The sequence below is a fragment of the Amblyomma americanum genome, chromosome 1 (genome assembly GCF_052857255.1).
Source record: "Amblyomma americanum isolate KBUSLIRL-KWMA chromosome 1, ASM5285725v1, whole genome shotgun sequence".
NCBI lineage: Eukaryota > Metazoa > Arthropoda > Arachnida > Ixodida > Ixodidae > Amblyomma > Amblyomma americanum.
In genome coordinates this window covers 48,158,131-48,177,351 of record NC_135497.1, presented here as the reverse complement: position 1 = coordinate 48,177,351, position 19,221 = coordinate 48,158,131, and the positions used below count along the sequence as shown (strand labels likewise).

At 41.7% G+C, this 19,221-nt stretch overlaps 1 protein-coding gene across 10 annotated transcripts in view; it reads left to right on the top strand.

The window, feature by feature from the left end:
• LOC144112757 (uncharacterized) overlaps positions 1-18,613 on the top strand; it is a 55,434-nt gene extending 36,821 nt beyond the window's left edge. For 2 of the 10 annotated variants that reach the window (XM_077645578.1, XM_077645576.1), the window contains exons 5-6: positions 11,855-12,000; positions 18,511-18,613. In XM_077645578.1, coding sequence (XP_077501704.1) covers positions 11,855-12,000; positions 18,511-18,579 — 215 coding nt within the window. In that variant the 3' untranslated portion in view covers positions 18,580-18,613. Of the gene's footprint in view, positions 1-10,747; positions 10,845-11,854; positions 12,022-14,005; positions 18,034-18,510 lie in introns of those variants that run through there. The other 8 variants (XR_013310447.1, XR_013310446.1, XM_077645581.1 and 5 more) reach the window with 8 other exon arrangements.
• The last annotated feature ends 608 nt before the right edge of the window (positions 18,614-19,221 follow it).

Below are 19,221 nucleotides of genomic sequence, written 5' to 3'. Positions count from 1 at the left end.
GCATGTTCACGATAACATCAGTACAACGTGAATGCGCTTTCTGTCTCTATTTGAAGTAACATTGGTCGATCAGCGTAAACTTTTGGATTCAATTAAACACAAACTGTCCACGTTCGTACTGCATGTCGAATGTGTCTTTGGATGATTCGGCGCAAGAGATGTTGTGATAATTTGTGTACTACCAGATATAGTTTAGAGGCTTGGACCCATTCATCCCACTGAAGCAATGTTTGAAAGCTGTTTTGTGTTCATGCATCTGCTGTCCATAAACTCAACTTTTCGGTAATCATTCACATGGTTCCTTTGGATCTGGGCAATCGGCTACTGTTGCTAAGGCGCCTGGTAGCAGAGCCCCTGGGGACACCCAGTGGCCAGTTGTTTGTCCAGGTGCCAAGTACCAAAGGTACCATTCCTGACTTTTTTCCCAGTCCATCAACCTCACATGTCTTGCAAAGATTACAGTAATCAGGTTGTAAAAAAATTGGTAACATGTACATATTTCAGAACAGTTCAGAGAAATGCACATGCAGCATCAGTATTCTCGGTAGATTTTCTGAGACCCGGATTCATTTCTTCTAGGACAGTGGCAAGCAGTAGGTCAACTCTACACAAATTTATTTTCCCCTCGTGCAAAGTAAAGAATGCAAACATCATAAGACAAGTCTCTAGTCTGTTTCATTCTCACTGCATTTGATCAAAGCATAATATGAAATGCTGTATTTCTTATACGCTAGTTTTCTTTACTTTGAGCAGTAGATATTGACAATGAACAGCAAAGCAACTCCACTCGCTGACGATTTTTCCTTCGGCAGCAAAACAGGGAATAGCTTACCCAACGTGTTATCTCAACAGACTCAAAACTTCGATGGACAGCTGCGTCCACAGCTGCAATCACCTCTCTGGTGCATGCACTCGTAAGACATAAGGGTCATTCAGTCTATAAATTCCTGTTCTTTGTCCAGTGAATCCTCTTACGTCATTTTCAAGCCACTGAGTCATGGCTCCTTTCACTCGGCCACCCCGGGCCAATACTACAGTGCCAATACTACATCCGCTGCAGGACAAACATATCTCCCATGCCTCTCCGGTTGTTCCTGTCCTGTGCCAGCTGTGGCCCCCTTTTCCCCACAGATTTCTTTATCTTATCCACTTAGTTATCATGCTTTTTGTCATAATGCACCACACCATGAGGAACTTCATGTACAGTACAGGTATTGACTGATATTTAATGTGTCCAGGAACCTCGAAGTGCCAGGGGATAGATTGATGTCAAACAAGTGCAACATCATGCTGGATGCTGTTACTTCTTAGTACTTTGACATGGAAGTGCATTGAGGGCTGATCACAGTTTAGAGTGGAGCCACCAGTCAGTCCAATGCCAGGGAGAAGGGCACTAGAATAACTTCCTCCCTTTTAGTTACTCAAAGTATAGACATTAAACCTTTAAACCATAGCTAATTTAAGAATCATTGACTGTAATTGCCTGTTCGTTTGATAGAAAAAATGAAAAATGCAGTGATTTTTTCTGTGGCCGCACATGATACTCTTCATGATGATATTTCAAGCATTCATCTCAGCCCGAAAGAAGTTCTGTAGAGCCGCCGCATTGGCTCAGTGGTTATGGCACTCGGCTGCTGACCGGAAAGACGCAGATTCAATCCCGGCCGTGGTGGTCGATTTTCGATGGAGGTCAAAGTCTAGAGGCGCCTTTATTGTGCGGTGTCAGTGCACGTTAAAGAACCCCAGGTGGTCGAAATTTCCGAAGCCCTTCACTACGGCGACCCTCATAGCCTGAGTCGATTTGTGATGTTGAACATCCATAAACCATAAATGAATTCTGTAGCCTTCTGGGAGCAAAACAAAACACTTGTGCTTTTTTTAAATTTTTCGTTCTGTTCTCAATCAGTCTTAACACCCATCTTTCTTGGTGACTGATGCCTTGATGTTTGTGCACAGGCAGTGGCCAGAAAAGGTCCCCGCACAAAATAAATATCAGGTGAATGGAATGAGCAAGAAGCATGAACTGTCAGGAATTGTGAAAATCACTCAACTGGCCCGATATCACAGCATGGCAAATAAAATTTGAATAATGACCTCATGCCTTATCATTGGTTGCTAAAAGGACTATGAACACCTAATTTTAATGTGCAATTTCTTCTGTCAAACGATGTGTTAGACATTAGAATACATGGGTTACTGGGTGGTACTTGCCTACAACAGCTAAATAACTTATGATTGAATTTCTTCTCTTATGCTGTTTCGATTTCGTCAACTGGACGACGACTGTGATGTCAAGTTATTGTTTTGGTCACGTCATGCACTAGAAAAACATATTTGCTAATACATAATTTTAATTCACTACGACATATAAAACAGCCTCTTCCAATACCTGGAATGACACAAACTGATGTGTCTGCAAATATATACCCCAGTTTTTATGCCTCATGTGACCTAAAGATCAACTATGCATCATAGTTATCGTTCGACTGATGAAACCGAAAGAGCGTTCAGAAGAAATTCAATTATAAATTATTTAGCAGTCGTACACGAATACCACAGAGTACTCCATGTATACAAATGTCTAATGCATCGTTTGAAAGTAGAGAACACGCAAGCAAAAATTTGGTGTCTATACTTAAGAAGTGAAACCATGTAACCATCAAACTTGTCCTATTTTACTTCACATGCTTACAGTTGGTTGAAAGATTCAGGCTACTTTTAGCACTATCTTGGTACATGGTATAGTGCGGGACTTGCAAAGGGTGAAGCTATTCTGTTTCAGGTATGATTGGTACCATATCATTTTGTTTCTAAAGTAATGGCAGCCATTCCACTCAGATCTCAGACAACGTCTCAATTGAATTGCAGTTATTTCTGATTTTCTGCAACTCTGGATTACCAGTTACATAGCCTTGCTCATTGCAGTTGCTGATAAACACCTCATAAGTTGTACTATTATGTACTCTTTTCTTTGGCACTATGTATGAACTTCTGTTCTTGTGCTTTCTAGAAATAATGCATGCAGTTTTGAAGTGCAAAAAGGGAATTTACGTTTAACTAGATTGTCATATTAGAGCCCTATGTTACAACCAAATTGTACATTGATGTCAATGATGGTGGTTTCTTTTCACTATTGTAAGAGAATGTTATAATTTCACCTATAGCAAATAATAGCCCTCACTAATTAGCTGTTTTTGTCATGTCCAGTATTTTTACACACTAAGTCACCAAAGCATGATTCAGAATGGTCAGGACTAAAGGTGCTGAGCCTTTCGTGTCACTAAAAAATGTGTTTTAGTGTGGTATGGCTGCTTGAACACCTATCCCTTGTATCTCACAAACTTAATAAGGGAGGGAAAAGCCTCAGGGGGCTTGCGAAATTTCGACAAGAGGAATTGTCTTCTGGAAAAGCCTTCATCATTGGTGGGGTTTAAGCAAGGTTTTCACTTCGAGGAGAAAGGCCTGGTGTGTGGGACGAGGGTGCAATATGGGAAGGCCATTAGGATGGGGAGTGTGAACCTTGTCCAGACATGATGGCTGCTAACGAGGACTAACCGGTTGACCTGCGAAACTGTGAAAAGAAAAGGCCAGCTCAGTAAAAAGGATTCCTGGGGTATGGAGAGGTAGTGGGCTTGAAAGGCTTTGTGTCCAGCTGCAACAGGTGACTTGGTATGGCTGGCTGCCTTTACATAAAAACTAGGATAAAGGAGTTAAACAGCATGGCAGAATAAAATACCAGGGGCAGTCAAAATAATGTGAAAGAAAGAGAAAATGAGGGCGGGTTCGGAGAAAAGGCAAAAAGAAGGGAGGAGGGAAGAGGGTGGAAGCCAAGGGTCCCCAGAAGTGACATCAGGAGGTGCAGGGCTTAAGCTAAAAGTATAACGATAAATTAAAGGAAAAAGGAAAGGAGGGGGATTCAGGTGGAAATGATGGGTTGGGGGAGAGTTAGGGTGAAAGAAACGATAAGTCAGCAATATGAAGTGCTTGGAAAACCTCTTGCCTTGTGCAAGGCCTTTTTAAGTAATTATGCCAGTGACGGAATGTATAGAGCTGGCCACTTTAAGTGCAAACATGCGAGCATGTGGCCGCAGTGTTTAGAGGTCCACTGCGTGCGACACAGCCACTTTCGCTGCAAAATGGAGCTGGAGGAGGTGCACCTGGATGTGGTGCTTCGTGCCATCTGTCACTTCACTTCGATGTGCGGAAATGTCGAAAGCAGTGGCCCTCCAAAGAGCAGAGCCATGCGTTCGCGTGTTCGCACTAAGAGTGGACAACCCTGCACTTTAGAGATTTTAAGTTTCCTCAGGATATGCTGACTCCAGACGAAAACAGGTCCTTTTTTTTTAAACGTCGGCAGGCACCCTGAGGTTTTCCCTCTTGTTCACTTTGCGAGTGTCAAGAAACCATCTGCCTACTCTCTCTGTACCATACAATCCTTGTATGGCGAGTTACCTCTCAATTAAGCCCTCACTATGTACAGATAACCACATCTTTTACTGTTATCTTTGTATGGATGCACCAGTGGTAAATCAAGAAATAAATCAAGAGATTTGTATTGTTTAACACTTACTTTAAAGCTACATCATGAGGATATGGTTGAAAATGTGCCATTTTCCGGCTACAGGGGCTTGGTTGTGTGTAGTGACTGGTTTCTCTTTATCAGGGCTACTTGACAGTTGCCATGAAAAACAGGCTTTTCAAAAGTCGTTCCTCAAATAAGAAAGCGTTTCCAATGTTACAATGGAAATGTTATTTGTTAAAACTTCAATCATTGCAGGTCAGGGAATGATAGTTTTCAAATAAGTTCAAAACCTGCAGAAGGAATTTTGTAACTTCTTTCCTGCCTTAAAAACCCAGTATTTATTTGCTGCTTTCAGCAAGCAGAGGTCTGTTTTATGGCACATACTTTTCACTACCTTGAATGAAAATTGTGCAGTACAGACCCACCGTAAAACTAGGGGTGTAGTATACAAATTGCTTGTTGCAACTACTTCGCCGTTAGAGCATGCATAGTAAGGCCTTGAAGTCAGATTCTTTACATTTGCAACTGTTTCATAAAAAGCCTATTCTGGCAAATGGCATTTAGCAAAACTGTCTTCCTCTGAATGCTCCTAAGGATAACTTTAGTTCATTCTGGAACATGCATATTTAAAATATCTCTTTAAGGCATGATTGCTCATATTGGCTCTAGTTACCTCACAGTATTTAGTTTTGTGCCTCCAGCATCACTGACTTGCATCATATGTCAAATAGAGCAGTAAAATGCTCGCTGTTAGTTTAAACCACAACTCATCATGGGGCTGTGCACTTTTTGTTGTGTTGCATGAAATATACTTATGTATGAAACAATTTCTTTCAGCTGCACTTCACATGATTCAAATTTCACCAGAAGAAAGGCTGTAACACAACATTGCTCACTTTCTGTTTCTTTCCCAGCACATAACTGCCCATAACAGCACATATGTAAGATATGAACAAAAAGAAGTGCATGTATATGTTCCGCACATGCATTTTGTGTACTACGAACACTATGATATGATTAACTGATGTCATGTAGAGAGAGCACAAAAAGTTTTTTTGCATATATTGCAGCATGTTTATTTCAAGTTTTAAACTGGCCATTTAAACGACCCATTTCTCAAGCATTTCATGCTAAATAAGCCGAGTACCAGATCAGGTTAAAGCTTGTACCCATTGTATCACCGGTGGATACGCGGCGGCACTAGGGATCGAACTCCACACCTCCTGCTTGCGAGGTGGATGCTCAGACCACTAGACCACCGCTGTGGTCACCCCCCCTGATGTTGCTTACACCAGGCACTGTTAAAGCCCGTATATATATGTTAAATGCATTTTAGAAAGCTATCCGGTTCCCAAGTACCATTTAATTTTTATAGCAAAACCACAGTTCACCTAGCTGGGCAAACCTGCTGCATACAAGCCAGCAGAACAGTTGCATGTACTTGCTTCATTAGGAATCATAAAAATCAAGCAGAGCCTGCCCTTCATGGTGCATTATACCCTGATTTCGAGCAATGATCAAGATGGGCAGATGGTCATTTCATTGAACACTTGCATGTTACATTCGTAGAATCAAAAAGACAAGTATTAGTGCAAAATCTTCAAGCAGAGTTTATTTTAGAGTTTATTCTTTATATTATGAAAAAAGTGTTGGATCAAGTTATGGTACACCTTGTATGGTAAAAGGGGCTCCCAATTTGTGAAAGGCTTAATTTTGGAATAACGGCAGCGTTTAGGCTAGTTGGTTAACCATTGTTTAGATCTTGGACGTGCTCAAAACTACACTGAGAGTAAGAGCACTGTGTGTGGCCATCACTTTGTGTATCCTTGTCTTTTTGCTTTCTTTCACAATCTAAACTTGATTTTGCAAGAGAGCAAGGAAAACAAGGATGTTTAAATTCTGATAATTAAGGATAAAAGATCATGTTTTATTGTTATGTTTAAAGTGTACATTGTACTGCTATTGCCGTGTTGCAACACTTTCATTGTGCCTTTGCATTGCCTCACTTCCGTCGTGCCATTGCATTGCAGACTCTTGACTTTTGTTTATAAAATAGGCAATCTTTTTTTGCATTCGATTACAACACTTTAGGTGTTATCTCAGAGTTGCGTGGTAGCAAACTCTCAGATTTAGCGGTTTGCATTATTATGCCAGCATAACTTGCTAAGCGTTTCACTACAGTCTTGTTACTAAAAGTCACGTGAAAGCATTCAGCCTGATGGTCATTGAGGGTTACTGTCCATATATCAAAATGCCGGAACAGCTGTACTCTTTACAGCTACCGGAACTAAGGTACATTTCATGACATGCTGGCTGATGAGTGCTGGAGCACCAGACGGGATTTGGAAGAAACAATTTTCAGATGTGTGCTTGGTATCACCTTGTTTTCTTCCAGTTGTGGAGAGGTGTTCTTTTCATTTTTGTTGTGTTAAACACTCAAGTTTTGGGCAATTTGTGATTACCTTTAGCTTGTGTTCTCTTTTTTGTTGAGGCACAAGCACTCCACTTTATTACATTTTAGTATAATTTAAAATTCATAGGTCACACCATGAATAAAACTTCTACATGAATAATCTACGTGTGTAAGTTCTTCATTGCTGCTATACAAACTAAGCGGAGACAACTTGTAGTTTAGCTCTTGCCAGGATTTATAGGAGAGTCTCATTAACATAATCACATGACCAATACAAACTGGGTATTATTGTTTGTGCAATGAAAAACAGTTTTAGAATATTTGTTAGCAGCTGTCAGTGTAGGACTGGCCTCAAAATGCTTAGTGCTCTATATAGCTCTTCTTTTAGACAGGATTACTTTTTCTGCACCTGCAGCCTGATACTGCCAAGATGCCAGTTCTTGGGTGAACTTCTGATTTTTTTTTGTCACACTGAGCAAACTTCCCTCTTGAGCTGATTCTGAACAGCTCGAGCAGGAGTGTAACGGATTTCATTATCGCCGTCGCTTAGTTTACATTTACCTCAGGACAATGGACTCTTCTAGTGATCTTTAAGTATCTATGTCTTGCACCAGCTGCATGCCACACTCCGAAGAAATCTAATCTTATCTAGTGAGCTTATAATAAGCTATCTCTAGCTGTATTTTTTCTTGGGTTGAAACTCATTGTTGTGATATAATGTGCGCAAGCCATTTCCTGGCCTCGTGCTCAGCTTATCTGGAATGAAATGCTTGGGAAATGGGTCTCTGACCTCAACTTGAGTAGACGAAATTAACTTGTGCTAGGGTACTCTTTGGCCACAGATGCCTTGTACCATTAAAATTTATCAAATTCATTCTGTTGCCCTAAGAGACCATTGGTGATTCATTCGCTGCATCATATGCCGTGACCAGGTCCATTTTCTTTTATTTTCTTCCAGAATATTGACAACTCAGGCTTGTTCTGAAATCAGCGTTGCCACAGACCAGTGTTACTGCTAACATTTTCATCTCTGTGGCCTACTGTTCTTCCTGAATTCAATCTCAAGCCTCTTTGTTAGCCTTCAAGTTTCAAGATGTGGCTTTTCGTTTTAGCAAAATCGCTAGGCTCCTTCAAAACACAAGAATGCCCACCGAGTTCACTGCAGGCACTTCTGAATCTCCTGATAATTTCTCTCTCATGGTCTAGATCTCCGAACTCTACTTGGCTTTCATAGAGCTTCCTTACCACTTCTAATGTTCCTTTACTCATCGTAGTCTGTTATTCTCATTGGAGACTATTGGACTTCTTATGTGGTTTCTGCTTACTCTCTGTGCCCACAGTTCTTTCTCTGCTTAGGACCCCAAGCGTACACTGCAATTCATCCTCGTGAATACTTAACAGCACCATCAACATATCAGAGCTTACTTGCTGTTTGTCTCCCACTGCTTATATTTCGCTCATGTATGCTCTCATTGCTTGTTGCTGCTTTTAGGTTTCCTCGATGATTTTCTGTTTGCTCAATCCTGGCCTTGATATATTTTCTTCTGCTGCTTAGCTTCGAATTATTGTTTAGGTTAGATGGTTCTGCTACTTCTGATGTTCACTTTGAGGTTTGACAGCTTCATGCTTTGTTGTTTCTTTATAACCATCTTTGTCTTCTCGATGTTGATTGGCAGCCCGGAACAAACGCACATGCATCATTTATGTTAAGATGATGAGATGATAGCCTAACACGTCGCATCGTTGCTATTGGAACCCCCCATGTACTTGCTTCGTTCCACTGTGAGCAAAAAAGTTTGGTGGAGGTCGCGATGAGGCACACTTTTAATTAGACTAGTGGCGAAGGTTTACTGTTGCTTCGCAGTAAAGCGCTCCCATCTGTCGCGCACGCGAGCATTTAGACGGCTGTTAGATACTACTATCAAGGATTTAGCCACTGTACCGTCGCTGGTTCGTTGTGTAGGTTTTCAGATCAGTCTCGCACTGTCACCGAAGCCTTTCGTGTGTCAGTCATGGCACTGTGCTGCTGTATTTCTGTCCAGTGTAAAAATATTTTCTGTGATTATGCTACGTGCACTGGTTCTTGTAAAAGTAAATATTTTGTGTCGCTTCAACCAGACGACACTTTAGTGTTGCCAAAACCATGAACTGTCTACCTGGGATGGGCTTGGCTTTATTCCTTGGTAACAGAGCGTGTAAGCGCACTGTTTTTCGGTAAGATCATGTACCAACTGGCCCGGCAACTATCCTTAATGCAGTAAATTTCTTATAAATCAGGTACCTCTTTTAAGTGGTTTCTCCTGGATTCTTCTGTCTACACTTCTCTCGTCATTGTAGCAACATGCAAGGCGTACCTCTACTCAGTTTCTATCAAACGTCACTTTATCCCGCACGAAGTTTTCTGGATAGTAGGTCTCTTACCACCGTCAGGGAAGCATGGCGACAGATTATGCCGTCTTCTCTGCTCTGAGGCCTGGCACCAAGTGGAGTACTTCAAGGAGTGCCTCAGAATAGCCTGCTTTCGCGAAGCTCGCCGGGAGAAGCTGGGAAACGCCTGCAACAAGCTTTTCCGAATGATTCACAGATGGCAGACTTCTTTTGGAAGAAGGCTCTAGGGCGCTGACCGATTGTCAGTTCGGATTCTGAAAAGGCAAATCTATGGAAACGGCGCTCCTTGCAATAAAATAAAATATATTCCAGAGCATTGAAAACAGAATATATACGCTCTGTCTTTTTGTTGACTTCAGCAAAGCTTTTGACCTTCTCGACCATAACATATAAAACTCATTTCATATGGCATCCATGGAAAATCTCATGCTTTCCCTAAGTCGTATCTCAGCAATAAAAGCCAGTGTGTCTGTATTAGCAACTAACAGTCATCGTTACTACCAATATATTGTGGTCTACCACAGTGGAGTGTATTAGGCCCGCTTCTATTTAACTTATACACAAATGACATAGTTCATATTGACAACAGTGTTCAGTTCATTATATATGCTGATGACAGTACTGTGCTTATTTCTGGTAATGATCCCAATGCCCTTGTGCTTCATTGTAATGATGTACTTGAAAAATTGTCTGCCTGGTCCCATTTAAATCGCGTAAAAATAAACAACCAGAAAACGAAAGCCATTTTATATTGATCCAGAAATAAGAAATTCATTTTAGAAAATTCTCTAGTGATTCAAGATAAAAATATTGACCTTGTCGATACTCACAAAATTCTTGGTGTCTATTTTTCTTGCCATTTGAGTTGGGACACTCTTGTCAACTATGCTACAAAAAAAAAATCTCTTCAGTGACTGGAGCTATGTCGCGATGTCGCGTACTGTTCTGCCACAAAAAGGTTAAACTTCAGTTATATAACGCATTATTTGCCCCGCACATGAGCTACTGCAGTTTAGTGTGGGCAAGCACCACAAGAGCAAATATTGAAAATATGACAGTTCTGCAAAAAAAGGTACATTTGCTACATAGCTAATATTGATCGTCACTCGACAAGACATCTCTTTGCAAAATACAATAATATTAGCTTTGACCATCACTATGAACACCACTTGCTACATGTTTTTTATGTATTTCAGCATGACAGCCAGAGTTTCCTTCGTTCGATGGCATTGCGGCAACCTAAAGCTACTCCTTTATAACTTGAATTTCCAAACCCTCGTTAGTCCCATACTTTCGCACTCAGTACAAATTGCTATCATTAAAGGTTCTCTGAAACGCCTTCTGAGTAGAGCACATTAACTCACTTAATCACTGCACTGTGTTGCCATGAAAACCAGAGCCAAATAATACTCTTCTACACGCAGCAGACGACCCACAATCACGCATCAAAGTTGGAGAGCCCTTCCTGGCGACTTTTTCGTGCTCGCACCCTCTTCCGTCCCCCGCATCTGCGTAGACAAGGTGAGAGGTGGCCATTGGTTAGATTCTTTCAGATGTCAGGCAGTTACCATGGCCACGGCCAATAAGCCGTTTAGCTCCGGCGAGTGGGGAAGCTCCGCTCCCGGGGGGGGGGGGGGGGGGAGGGGGGTCGGCGAAGAAGCGCCTACCTTCCAGTGTGCAAAAAGTGACGAGAGGAGAGGGAAAGGCGCGAAGACACTGAAATTCAAATTTTAACTACAGATAACTCAGCTTCTACAAAGCGCATTTAAAAAATTCTTGCTGGACACTATTCGTGAAGCGTCGTGCTTCAATATCCCAGGCATGCTGCAACTTTATTAGAGCCTCCTTCACAGCCTCTTTAAAACACACTCTGCCAGCCTTATTAAATAAACACAGACAGGTAGCCTTCAAATCCCCAAAAGAACTATGAGCACACTTTTCTCAGTTGTAAGAATTGATTGTCGTGATGAATCTTGCAGCAGGTCTGTATTTTCTGATACCTTCTACTACACAGTGTTGTAATTGATGTTACCGTACTCTGTCATCAATGGCTGCTGTCGTTTTGTAAATGGCTCCAGGGCCCCAGTCAAGTTGTAGGCAGCAACTTTTAGCCCTGGAGACCGTCCAGTATTCTGGTAAATGAAGAATTGAATATAAAAACTTTGCCATCTCCTGAGCAGTGGGGATGCTGAGGTCAGTAACAGCAAGAAATTCCACGTGCAGCTGTGCAACGTGCAACTTAAGGAACCTTTGTAGAGAGCATTGGATCATTTCCTGGAGAGAAAAGTGGGGTTGTAATTGCAGCCACCCCCACAACCACTGTTTTGCAGAGCATATCACTTCGCCTGTATGGGCGGAAAAAGCAGCATGCCAGAAAATTAAATATTGATTAGGGAACCATTCTGCTGCGCTCAATGGGTTAGTCTTGCAGGCGTTATTAACAAAAAGTAGGCCTGCACAGTAAAACAAATGCACCGCCCATTTGTGAGTATATCTTGGATTGCTTAAGTGCCTTGTATTATCATCTGCAGGACAGGTACCCCTTCTGCTTCACGAGAAAGGAGGAGGAGACGTCGTGGAGGAGCTCTATCCGCCACGCGCTTTTCCAGCGATGGTTCGTGAAGGTCCAGCCGTTCACGACAGACCAGAACAGCGGTGGTGGAAGGAACAACTTTCGGTGGGTTAAGTACAGCAACAGGTGCACATCACCTCAAGTGCGTCTGCGCAGTGGTGTTCTGTGGAGGCTGCCGTCATAGAGCTGCGACGGCTGACGCCTCGTCTGTATGCTATAGCATTAGGTGCTTCATCGGGAAGACAGTGTTACGGTGATTGGCTGAAGGGAAGTGACGCCGCCAGATCGGAGCATTCCTGTTGTCTGGAATTAAGTAACGTCACAAGACGGTAACAATTCCACCTGCTGTAGAGAACGAACGTCACCACCAGACCGGTAATGACGTCACTTTCGGTAAAGACATCAACAGCTGGTAATGCTATCGCACTACCAACACAGAGTGGAATTAGACATCCCTGTGAATTTTTTTTGTGCCGGTTAGACAAAGCAGTTCCGGCAAGTAAAAATCCTTCTAACATCATTTTTAATTCTCTCGCTCGCTGGACTTCCGGCCTGAAATATCAACTACAATTTTGTACTCTTTATTACAAACTACCAGCTATCTTGAATCAAGCGTGGGGTCTTGTGTAGTCCGAGTGACCATATAAGTATGCACATGTTTCTTAAAGCAAACGTGCTAATTAGGATAGCTTTCAGGTGGCCCTCACTTTGAAAAACATAACTGATACATCATTCAAAGCATTCCATTCAGAGTTGCATATATGTGTTGGAAGGATATTTATTTATTTTGTTTATAATTCTGTGAAGCCTGTGAGATCTCTTACATAGTTGGAAAAAACACTTCTGACTCATTTACATTAAAAGCATTTCCGGCCTCTGCTGAAACATCTCACCGAAAAACAGCGTGCTTTCATGGTACGAAAAAAGAAGACATGCACAAACACAGCGCTGACTTACAACTACAGGTTTATCACATTGCTCGCAATAAATACCGAAAAGGAAAACAAAACCCAAAGGAAGGCGAGGAAGATTTCCTTTTATCGCGTCATGTCGTCACGGTTATTCAAGATATTCAATCTCTTTTCTTGTCAAGCTATTGATGGTGTGCTAATGTATGACACGCTTTTCTTATCTATGATGAATGCTTTATACAGCTTGCGCTTGTGCTGATGATTATACCGCCTCAAACTCTGGCTTCATCCAAGGATGGGTGTGCAATGACAGGCAGGGACGTGTTTTACGAGCGTGCTGCCGTATCCCATGCGGATGCTATTGGCGTGCACTCGTAAATGGTCGTTTATGCAGCGTCCGCTTTGACCCACATAAGATGCACCACATAGATACGCAATTTATTAGGCATAAGTAAATGATCTTTTCTACTCCTTTGGAGGAAACAGGTAATATAGAAATCGGTCCACATAGATACGCAATTTATTAGGCATAAGTAAATGATCTTTTCTAGTTCTTTGGAGGAAACAGGTAATATAGAAATCGGTCGATAATTTGCTTCATTTCTGTTTCCACCTTTAAGATTTCAGCGACTCTTGCTCGCATCATGCCCCCAGGAAAGGTAGCCAATTCTATTACTAGGTTAAATATATAAGACAGTACTAAACTCAAAAATTCAATCGCATACGTTATCGGCTTTATTTGTATGTTGTCATAATCAAGGGCATTGCTGTTTTTTATGCATAGAAATGATCTGCGTACTTCAGTTTTGTCCGTCGGCCAAAGGAAGATGGTTTCATGGGTACTGATGCTTATTTCAGGCAATGTTGTTAAGCTGTAGTTATGATTTTAGACATTGGTAAAGTGATTAATAAAATGATTAGCAAGAGCTTGACGAATTAGGTCGGCACCATTAACCGTTAAAGTTTCTGGAGACGAATCACTTTTACCTCTGCCGAGTACATTATTTATTGTTTTCCAAATAATATGTGGCCATTTTTTGCATTTGTCAGGAAAAAAGATGCTCGTAATGAGCTTCCTTTGCCCGTCTAAGCGTAGTATTTAGCTTATTTCTAAAGGTTTTAAATTCTTTAAGGTTTCCCTCCGTCTGTGTGCGAAGAAACTGAAAGTACAGACGGTTTTTCTGTTTGATTTGTTTCAGGTGCCCATGTGTAACCCATGGTTTCTTCGCCTTCTTGGAATGGTTTAGTGTTCTAAATGGGAAATGTCCTGTATACGCTCCCGTAAATATTTCTATGGATTAGGAGTATGCTTCTTCAACATTAGTTTCCTTAAACACAGGGCTCCAGTCATACCTACTGATACTATTTTTAAACGACTTGAGCGAGTTGCTCAAGATATGCTGGAAACTGAATGATTCTGCGAGTTTTTGGCTAAAGTTTGTGTTTTTGACAGGTCATAAAAACAGGACAGTGGTCACTGATGTCACTTGAAATAGGGCCAGCACTGGTAACAATGCATGTGTTCGTGGTAATTAGAAGGTCAAGGGCAGAGCAGCTTGAAATTGTAATATGGGTTGGCGAGGTGAACGGTTTGTGAAGCCAGAAGCTTGAATTATATTTCTTAAGTTTATTGCACGATTATTATCTGATAAAATGTTAATACTGAAGTCACCTCTGCCAATTAAACAAAACTTGTTTCTGCTGGCATATTCCAGTATGTCATCAAGTTTATTTAGAAACGCTTTTGATATTTCCTTGTGGAGGAGCCATGGAAAAAACTTGTCATTGGCGTACTGAATACGGCTTATATTATGGGCTATAGATGCGATTTCATTTGTATAGACGATAAATAGAAATGGACCGAAAAGGCTACCTTGTGGGACACCGTACTGAATCAAAACGGAACGAGACTTGTGGATATCGACTGAAATATCTTGTTGGCACCTGTTTAAGTATGCAGGAAGAAGTTGAAGGGAGAGACCATGGACACCATAGCTTTCAAGTTTGCAGAATAGTATTTAAGAAGGTCGAAAGCTCTTGTATAATCAACGAAAATATCAAGAGTCAAGCTTTTAGCTTCAATATTCAAAATATTTTCTTTTTGCAAGAGTAAAGCAGGTTCCGTGGACATGCCCTTTCGAAATTCAAACTGACTATCATTTATTAAGCATGTTTCAAGAAGAACCCATCGATTCTTTTGAGCATTACTTTTTCAAGAGCCTTCGAAAACAGAAGGATAGAAATTGGCCTATAGTTTGTCAACTTATTTCTATCCCATCCAGTTACTCTTGCGTATTTATTCATGCAGGAAATATACCTGATGTGAGCGGCGAGTTAAAGATATAGCTTAAGCATGGTGGTAACAGATCCGCAGCTAACTTAACTGGTTTTATTTAGAAGCCATCAAAATCGATGGAAGTCGATTTTAGGTTCATTACAGTGCTGAAGACCTCCACACTTGTCGTTACATGGAAAGAAAGTCTCTAAACCTACATTTAGAAGAAAACGAAGAGCTTCAACAGGCAACTACTCTGTCCAAATCTTGTAAAGAACTCATTAAATTTATCTGCTAAAAAAGGAAAGAAATAGGGCAAGCCTTTGATCACAAGCTGGCCCAGGTGCATATTTTTATTCTCATTTCGAAATGATTGATTTAGAAGCTTTCAAAATGCTTTCGAACCCTTTTTACTAGTGACGTAATGTGAGTGGTCGGCAGATTTAGAACTGCGCATCTCGCAAGTTAGCTTGTTGCGGTATTTTTTAAAAGCGGCTAGGTGCTCAGTTACGACTAGACATGAAACGTTTGAAAAACCTGGACTGCTGTTTCATCATTTTGATGTGTACTAGAGTCACCCAAGGCTTACGGAGCTGAGTGTCTGATTTCTTTTTCTTCAAGGGAAAAGACTTATTGTAAATTTCTTTCAAAGTACTTAAAAACAGCTAATAAGACTCATCAACAGAAAAACAGGCAGCAACACAGTTCCAGTCTGCAACGGATACTCATGAAATTGAGCAAGTATCACATCAGTTATACACTGATAAGCAAAACTGTTCAGTTGTGCGCAACTTGGTGGACAGACATGTAGTACGGATACAAAAATGGCACCATGGTCACTCAGATCACAAGCAATAGTACCAGCAGAAATAACGGGCGAAGCAATGTGTGCTATAAAAATGTCGGTGGTACTGGATGACGTAGGTGTTATCCTTATGGGCGTGGCATAAGGTTTTTAAAACCATTGGAGGTAATTGTATAATTCAACTGTCCAATTATACTAGAAGGTATGTTGATATTGAGGTCACCACCAATAATAATGGAGTATTGAGCTTCCGAGGTAAAATAAAGGAATATATAGAGGTGTGTTAAGAACATAACTGGATCACCTGATGGCGGCCTGTAAACAACAGAAACAATTCTGTCCGCAGTCTGAAGCGCAAGCATATCACAGTCGAGTCGTTATAGAGAGGTCAGATAAGACATGTCTATTTAGGCTGTTTTTACCCAAATGGCAATGCCTCCTCCACGATTAGGGCGATTAAGGAAACAAGAATCATATCTGGGCAATTTCACAAAATCTGCATCACACACAGCCCACGTTTCAGTTAACAGAATTACATCAATATTGCGCTGCCTACTGTAGACAAAATGTGAAAAGCCATCAGATTTGTTACATAAGGATCGTACATTAATATGTATGATATAGAGGAAAGTGTACATTAGCTGTATCTTACCGGTACTCACCTATGGGCCAGGGCCAGAAACGTGGAGGCTAACGAAAAGGGTTCAGCTGAAGTTAAAGACAATGCAGCGAGCCACGGAAAGAAAAATGATAGGTTGACGTTAAGAGACCGGAAGCGGGCGGAGTGGGTGATGGAACAAATGCAGGTAAATGGAATCCTGGTCAAAATTAAGAGGAAGAAATGGGCTTGGGCAGGGCATGTAATGCGAAGGCAAAATAACCGCTGGTCCTTAAGGGTAACCGAATGGATTCCAAGAGAAGGCAAGCGTAGCAGGGGCGGCAGGTTGGGGAGCGGATGAGATTAGGAAGTTTGCAGGCATAGGGTGGACGGAGCTGGCAAAGGACAGGGTTAATTGGGGAGACATGGGAGAGGCCTTTGGCTTTCAGTGGGTGTAGTCAGACTGATGATGATAATGATGATGTAGGCAGAGAAATTATTTAAGCCAAGGCAACCATTTACTTGATGTGGAAGCAGTAATTAATGACAGTCCTTTACATTGGGGAGGCGGGATACTGGGCTAACAGAGCAAGGTCACACTCTGACTGAATGGCAAATGCAGAGACCCCTCTCTTCTTTCTGAACTGTATTATTCTACTTACATTGCATGCGAATTTGAAGCCAAATCGTTTCGCCCGTTCTTTCACTATCCTAAGCAGGTCTCGTGAATACTTAGGCATGTTCTCTTTGACGACAGAACTATCTGCATCATGCAGGGCACTCTTTTTTGCAACCTATTTGTCCCTAAGCTCCTGACGAGAAAAGCGGACAAGAATAACTGGAGTTCTGTCCCTTTGTGCGGGCAACCTATGCATGGCCATGGCATCCTCTTGCATTAGTAGTTCAAGAGAAACATCAGCACCCACCTCTTTAATCTTAGCCAGCAGTATAACAGAACCAGAACTCAATGGCAAACACTGGTGTAGTACGGAATTCCCCCGCATCAGAAGGACAATGATTGAGCTGTGGAGAAGCTAGATGCGGGAGGATTTCAGCACATGCAAGCCCGAGTGGTCTGCATTTGGTTAGCCCCGTGTTGCGCGCTTCACGTTTCACCACGACAGCACAACAGAACGTCATTTTTAGTGAGCTTGGACTCAATAAAGCTTGCACTTGGTCCTGTATTGCCTATAAGATTCCTCTCAAGTGTAGACATTCATACATAGGCCAAACGTATCAAAGAGCACAAAAATAATCTTTGCACATGCAAAGGTTGCTGGCCCATCTTTTTAAAAATGGTTATCTTGTTTTGCCATTTATAGCACCACTAAGGGACACAATGGAGTGTCTGCTCAGCTACGAAATGTGTAACCAAGCTGTCTCTCACGCTCTCGTAGAAAGAGACTATCTTGAGATTTTAACACTCATGGTTTTGTGAGCTTGTACTTATACAGGAGCAGTGTGTTTCTTGTTGTCTTAAGTTTTCATTCACTTTCCTAATAAACCAGTTGCAAGACTGAAGCATGTCCTGTCTTGCCTTCCCGTGTCATTGAGTTTGGGCCTACCTATCTTCAGCAACCGCCATCTCGTCCAGTTTTCTGTTTTGCTGAAGCAGAGAATTGGTTTGCTTCTGAGGCAGAAAAGGAAAAACCTTCACATAACTCTTTTTCATTGATGTAGGCCACCACTTACAAAAAAAGAGGGGTGGCTTGCTTTTCGTAGAGATGGAACAGCCTCCTAAAGTTCTGTCCAAAGGCAGCATTTACTGGCACTTCAGTTATGGCCACACCAGGACCTCCTTTCCGCTTAGGACTGATCCTCAGTGCTGAATGTCCTTTCAGGTCTTGATCAGGCCAGCACGAGAACGTAGCATTGCAAGATGTACTATGTACATTGCTGCATAGTTTTGTTTTCATACTTATTGCACCTTAAGCGGTTAGGTTTGGCTTGGTTCGTTTTCACACAAGTGGTAGTTACTGTTCTTTCCGGACGTAATTCCGAGAGCAGTTATACTTTTTTCTTTCAGAATGCCCATAACCCATTTTGCTGTCACGCTAGGCTTTCCACGAGCAAGCAACATGTGAGCAACGTATAATGATAAAATAAAAACTACTGAAGATATTGTGAAACTTTGTAGCTGTCTGATGCTATTTCAAGCCAGTGTGCCGAATTTCATCTCCAAGTCAAAAATTTAAGAATTTCCCCTGATCTTCTCATCCCCTCTTATGGCAATAGCTGTGTGACGGTGTTCGCATGACATGCACCTGGGGTCTACAGAACAATATAACACCTGTAGAGTTCTGTCCCAATGAACGACATCATAAACTGCACCAATATCTCCTGCTGAGTGGTTTTTGCTTTGCAGGTTTTTGTTGTCATGGGGGACTTAATTTAGTAACAGTCATTGTTCTGTGTGGATGTAACTAAGAATGGTTTATATTATGCCTGGAAAGAACACCAGCATCAGTTATTGTACTGTCTGGCCGGAACTAAAGGCATAGAAAAAAAACATGGTCAAATTAGAATTTCGAATCATTTGAAATGCTCGGAGGTGAAAGGGCTAGTGGTAAGCTGCATTTGAACTGCTTGACCCGGTTGTGCACAACTTAGTAAAACTAGTGCAGCCAAACAGAACACACCTGAAAAATAAACGTTCGGCTAGCGGCAGCAGCTGGCCACGTCAGCAAAATTTGAATGCCTTTAGAAGTACACAATAATCTGCAAGATGCATTCCCTG